General features: G+C 43.9%; 1 protein-coding gene across 1 annotated transcript in view; it reads right to left on the bottom strand.

Annotated features, from left to right (window-relative positions):
• The window catches only part of ASB4 (ankyrin repeat and SOCS box containing 4), an 11,010-nt gene extending 4,716 nt beyond the window's left edge, over positions 1 to 6,294 (bottom strand). Inside the window, exons 1-2 of the mRNA XM_010133990.1 lie at positions 6,011 to 6,294; positions 2,120 to 2,419 (exon numbers count right to left, since the gene is read on the bottom strand). Of these exons, the coding sequence (XP_010132292.1) occupies positions 2,120 to 2,419; positions 6,011 to 6,224 (514 nt within the window). The 5' untranslated portion in view covers positions 6,225 to 6,294. The remainder of the gene's footprint in view (positions 1 to 2,119; positions 2,420 to 6,010) is intronic.
• Positions 6,295 to 6,693: the final 399 nt, after the last annotated feature.

Here is a 6,693-nt window from a genome sequence, read left to right as displayed (position 1 = left end):
CCGGCGGGCTGCAGCCTGGCTTGCCGGCTGCCTTCCCGCTTGCCAGCTAGCAGAAATTTGTTCTAAAGAAATGCCAGCGGCTGTAGGAGTAACGCTGAACACTGCTTACTGGGAAAGAGGGAAGGCTGGGGAGACCCCGTTCCGCAGAGCAAGGAAGAACAGTAGTCAGTGTGAAGTGTGAAACCACAGCAGGGCTGGCAGGCTGGAGGGACAAGGGGTTTCTTCCAGAGACGGAGGGTGGTGAAAGTCATGGGAGCCGCTGAATGGACAACAATCCCTAAACCTGGCAAACGGTCAGTGAAGTAGTTGTGCAAGAGCAAGTGTGCGTTGTGTGGCCACCCCTCTTCTCTCTCCAGGCTCACAAAAGTTCTTGCGTGACCAAACTTACATTGACTGAAGTGTAAGGATTGGGAGGGAGGAAGAGGCGTCAAAAATTACCCCTGGATTGGAAAACCTGAGTGATAATGCAGTTAAGCCATGTTGAGTGTTAGTCATGTTAGATGTCCATGAAAGCACCAGCAATCTAAGTTTGGAGGTGGTAAACAAACATGGGATCAGTTTTACTTCGCTGACAAGTTGCCCAAACCAGAAGTGGTTAAACTGCATTTACCTGAATTGACTCAGTGTGACACCACTGAGTGGAGATGGCAGAGTGGGAGATGCATCTAGGAAACTTTGGTGTAGGGACATTAACAAAACCCCCGGTTCCAACTGTTGGGTGGTGCTGCTCTGTGACTGTGTGTACCTGCCACATTTTGCTCCAGACCGATGCCATTTTTTCCATGTTTAGCTCATATGGAGATTTGAGTTTACCAAGTGCTTTGGGATGCAGGGTGGCTTGTAAAGTATAATTATTCTGTTGCTGATGGGTGGGTGGATAAAGGCTACAGAATGCATCCTTTCATTTGCATTCATCCCATGCTACGTTTTATAGGAGCGCATTTGACTTTGAAGATTTTCCATGGTAGCAAATTCAACTTCTGCTGTCAGAACTGTTTGCCTTGGGCAGGATATGACTGGCAGCATTTATTTTCCTTTCTACCAAACAAAATAATACGTTTCTCCTGCAGCAGGAGAAAAGCGATGCAGTTATTCATTCAGGGCTGCAGATCACTTGCCCACAAAGCACGCTTGGGCTCTGCATCTCAGGAAAAGCCTTCAATAATTACACACATAGTGAAAAAAAAAAAGGAAACAACCCCCCCCAACTCTGAGCTCTATCTCCTCCTCCTCTTCCTCCTCTCCTCCTGTTTTGCTAACACAGAGAGAAAAAAAAAAAAAGGAAACGCCCCCCCCCCCCCAACCCCCAAAAAACCCAACCAAAAACCAAAAAACCCCACCAAAAAACCCAGAAGAATTTGTATTTGCCATGGCACGGTGTAATAAGTAGAGGAATCTCTGCGTTTGTAACTTAAGACTTGAGCAGCCTGACCTTGCTGTACCTTTTATATCTGCCTTTTACTGTGTCCTGAGTCAGCATCCATGTGTTAAGGACACCAATATATTTATCAAGGAATTATATCTATTCATAGCTTCATTTGTTATAGATGACAAGCAATTTAATGCATCTTACTTTGGGAAAACAAAAATCTTATATAACAGCCTTCCCCACCCTCCCCCAAGTCCCTACTGGTGAAGAGACAGGATGAAAATCTGTACCCAGCTTTTCAGGGCCAGGTCTCAAAAAACAAGTGTTTGGAAGAATTTTACTGAGATCAAGGAAATTTGAACAAAAAATAGAAGGGAGAAAGAAGGGAGGGGTGCATTTTCACATGAAAACATCTCAATAGTAAAATAGATGAAGAAGACAGGGAAAAAATAGACAAATTCCCTGATTCAGAGAAGAGATTCTGCTGAGAGACTGAAATGGGAAACAATCCCAGAGTAAGGGCTGGTGGCCAGGGACAGGGAAGGACAGATGGGGTGAGGAATCAGAATGGGAGTAACTTCCTCTGATAGTTAAAGAGATGTGGAAAAGGAGTCTGAGATGAAGATATGGATCACCTGTGGGTGGGATAAATAGACATGTACTTGATCAAATTGCCTCCTGAGAGAAAACAGAGACCATGCCCACCATCTCTGGGCAGGCCACGAGAGATGCTCCACAGCTTTACCTTACCTCTCCAAATCAGCTGCTGGGCACAAGGTATGGAGGTTCGTGTCGTACAGAAGTGCAAGGGTGCCTGCCCGCTCATTGTAAAGCAGTTCAGCTTAGCTCCGTGGTTGCAAAGGATCTTGAGACACTCAACATTTGCCATTTCACACGCTATATGGATTGCAGCTTTTCCATTGGGCCGGCAGTTGATTGTAGCTTTGTGATTGAGGAGGACCAAAAGACTCTCCAGATGTCCATACATGACAGCTAGATGAAGTCCAGTGGCCCAGGATATTTTTAATTTGTAGCTAGGCAGCCAGTACCCTGTACAAAGGGAAAATGCATTACCATCCTTGGCAAAGACTTTTATTTGGACTATCCACCTACTGAGAATAATTGAGGAGGAAGGAAGTGTTGGAGTTTTGCTTTAATTTACTATAACTTCACTAGCTACAGCTCCGTGCACACGAAGTTCTCTCAAGCATAACTTCATTTTCATTAAGTACTTTAACTGTGTGTGCTCAGTATCCTGCCTTTTGGAGAGATAATTCCCATGCAGATGTACTCTGAAGGCAACTTTTGTTTTTCTTGTGACCTGTGTAGACTAAATAAAAAAAAATATGCTTAGAGCATTTGAAATGCCACAAGCCAAAAAATATGGGGAAAAGGGATCTTCAGCCTTCCAACAGCTGAACAAAGGTGGCATTGGAATTAAAAGGCAGCATTTATTTAGGCCAGTGACTCAAAGGATAGCTCATCCTGCTGCTTCTGCCTGGGAAATGGCAGGATCTTGCATGTAAGTAGCTGGATTCAGAACCTCCCGTGATGTTTTGCACATAGATGACCCCTGGCAACGTGGCTCCAGCTGTATCTCAGACATCCTGCCAACTACTGCCTCTGAGGAGCAAGTAGTGAGAAGTCTGGATGCTGATGTCAGTTAGGCTGGAGAGCCAGATAGAAGCCATGACATTTTAGCATGAAATTTGGCTCAAAAATGTTCAGACTTTTTTTCTGAAAATTTCACAATGATACAGGCGTAAGACCAAACAACACTTAAATTTCTTCCCCAAATAGGACTACATGCTTAATGACTGCGCAGAGACAGTCTCGGAATCATTACTTTAAAAAAAGTAAAAGACAGTAATAATGTGCAGAAGGGCAGGAGAAGTTTAAAACTTTTTTTCTCTCTCTTTTTTTTTTTTTTTTTAGGTACGGCAGCTGCATCTTAGCTAGAATGGGCCTATAATGGTTTCTTGATGGTTTCTATAATGGTTTCTTGACCTATTTCTCCTTGGATGAATGCCTGGTTGAATACCATTATCATGTAAAAGACAACTAAAAAGTACTAAAGATATATAACAAAGTCAAATTAATTCAGACCTTAATTTTTTGATCTCTCATTGTATATAGTTTTTCAACCTTAATATCATATAGATGGTTTTTACAGTATTCATGTGTGTCGTATTAGACAGAAAGAGGTGGAGAGGGAAGAAAAATGTAGATAGAAACAAAGTACTGTGACAGGAAGAAACTTGGATTAACATTTTTCTTCACTCCTAGTTAAATCACAAGTATATTCTGAGATAGATGCCAGTAGTGCAGTTCTTGTGTACTTCTGAAAAATGCTAGAGCTCCACTGAAAGGTTACAGATGTAAAATGGACAGTCATGACAACAGCTGCACCTTCTGCTCTGATGTGGCTGCAGTGATTTGTTCCTGACCAGTATAAGCATTTATTACTGCCAGTGTGTAAGGTGTCAGGGGTGAGAAACTGCCCCAGTCTATGACTAAATTTTCTAGACTACTAAACCCAGTCCCCAAGGAACCGACACCATGGTCAGCAACGGCAGGCAGCCCTGAGGTACCTGAGTGCCCAACTGGGGCAACAGCCTCCTCCGCAGCTGCTCAACCCTTGCTCAACGTGCTGACTGTCTATGTTCCACTGGCAACTCTGGTAAGACAACCTTTTCATCATATGCCCCCAAACCAGGCACAAAGTAGATGGGCGATATCTCAGAGTCCACACACACAGCAGAGCAAGTTTCTTAAATCATCTCCCTATCTCAACTCACAGGCATTATTCCCCCTTGTTACTGGTGAGCTGTGGAGCACGGCCAGCTTGTCCCACATGGAGCTGGGACATTTAAGGCCAGATGTGAGTCATAAATGATACATAACAGCAGGAAAGTGATCCTTAAAAGGCAAGTTAACACTTTATGTAGACAAAATTTTCCTGCCTGAGACCATCATTTATTTCCTTTGCCTGTGCTGCTGCAGATGAGCTCTGCTCAGACATCCTGAGGGAGCACCTCCCACGTCCTCTGCTCTAACCCACAGACGTCTCTGGGACAGGGACTAGGCACTCACTGAGCAGGAAGCAGATGTGGGCTCCATGGCAAGCCTCATCCAGCTTGACTCTTTCTTTGGGTGGAAACATGAAAAAGCCATAATGTGTGCAAGGTCAGTGTCCTTGCGAGCTCTCAGCCTCTTTGGAAGAGAGGAAACAAAGCCACTCTCACCCATGGCAACTCTTTTCCACTTCATTGCTTAGGGCTGTAGCAAAGCTCAGGCTGTCCGAATGGTGGGATGGTGGGGCTTGATTTGGTTCTCTTCTCCCTCCTCAAGGAATACTCTCATATCACAGTTAGCTGGGATTCAGAATAAAAGTAGAATTGCACAAGAGCTGGCAGAGTGCCTCCTGTCTTTCAGACAAAGAGAATACACTGCTGTGATTTAGGCCATAGGGTACATTTACCTCTCTACTTTTTGGAGAAAAGAGAGACTTCTCCAAAAGAGACAGGTTAATGCTTGTGGTCAATTATCCAATTAAAAATCTGTGCATTAATCTTGATGTCTCAAAGCACAACCAGAATGCATCTCAGTCTGCTGAGGACAGAAGAAAAGGTATTTTAAGACACATTCATCACTGTGTGGCTTAGTTCAGATGCCGTCCCCAGGGGTAGTACATCATGACGGCATCATCCTCACCCTAATGAAACCAAAAGAACAGGAGACAAACATTGAATAAGACATAAACTCAGAAAAGGAGAGGAGGTGGGCTGTTATCCCTTCCCTATGCCACAGAAAAGAAAGTACATTTGCTGTGCTGCTGGGACCAGAGGTGTTTATCTCCACATACAATTAACTCCTGGCAGAGGCTGATCATTACTGTTTTCTAGATACGCACTAAGAGTCTGTTATCAAGCAGCTCGTGAAGTATGTTGATTTTAGCAGAGAACAAACTGGGGTTATTGCTGTAAGTTTTATGGTTTTGGAAACTCAACTAGCATCTGGCTGAGAACTGATTTGGGTCTTCCACACTCCAAAACAGATGTCTTTTCTGGTTGTTTTTCCAGATGATTTTTCTGTTTTCATGAACTAGCATATCCTCACTTTCTGTCAGTTTGAAAAATAAATCTCCTCCCATCCAACAAAATCTAAGGCCCTCAGGATTTCCTTAGCTCTCCTGAGCTAGGAAGAATTTGCTCTACTACTACTGTAAATTGAAAATGGAAGACATTGAATATTTTATGATTCTAAACGATCTGTATATGTCGCTGGGTACATGCAAGAAGTGTGTATAACACACTTTGCCTGCATGTGTCTATTCTGGGCTTTGCACCTGAGTTCTCTGCGAGGAAATGGCAGATGACTCCTCTTTCTGGACTCCCCTGGACCCGCAGCAGCTGCCTCAGCAGCACTGAGGCTCAGGCTGGTCTTTGGCCTGCCCTCCACCAAGCCCGGCAGGTACAGCTGATAAGGTCCCCTACTGCAGTGACTGTGGCCATATGAACCTACTGAGAACCAGCCATGAATCTGCTTATGCTGCAGCTTCAGAAGAGATAAAAGGCCACAGTTTCTTGAAAATCATTCAAACCCATCTACTTCCTGGCTGGTGAATGGTGCCACGTTTACCTTGTTTGTAGGAGGCCAGAATCAGGTTTTCATCTTCCACTTCAAACACCGTGTCCACGTCTATTTTCTTTTGGCTCAAGAGTTCTTCCAGTGTCTCAAAGTCATTGGACTTCAGGGCTTCGAGAAAAGCCTTTTTCACCAACTTTGCAGCTGCAGCTCGAGTAATTTTCTTCTCTGGATTCTCTCCCTCTTTGTAAGTCTCCTCCAGATCCATTTCCAAATGTATTTGTTTGTGCTGTGAAGAGGGGTACACTGAGGCCCCTATAGCACAGTTGCATGCTGAAGTTCCTGAAGACAGAAGGTAATTTTATCACTCAGTCATGCTGATCTGCTTGTTCTATTTATATGAGGAGCATTTCAGGCATCGAAATGCCACTCTTAGATATCACCACACTGTTTTTATGAAAGTGAGGACGGACGCACTAGCAATAACACCTAAAATAAAGAGTTATCTCTTTATATCATTAAGCTTCATTAGCTGCATGGTTGCCCCGTGGTCCTGCCATACATGTAGTCTGGGGTGGTGTTTCTCAGCTGGAAAAGCACTCACATTTGCTTTTGTAGTTACCATTGCTGATTATTGACTGCAATGAGATGTGATGCTCTGCCTACAGATACCTTTTAACTAGTGCATTTCAGTAAAAAAAAAAAAAATGCTCAAGGCACTCTTCTCGTGAGAGGTA

This window comes from Buceros rhinoceros, unplaced genomic scaffold (assembly GCF_000710305.1).
Source record: "Buceros rhinoceros silvestris isolate BGI_N320 unplaced genomic scaffold, ASM71030v1 scaffold594, whole genome shotgun sequence".
Lineage (NCBI taxonomy): Eukaryota > Metazoa > Chordata > Aves > Bucerotiformes > Bucerotidae > Buceros > Buceros rhinoceros.
Note: the sequence above shows the minus strand (reverse complement) of the source record. Positions and strands in the feature narration are given on the sequence as shown.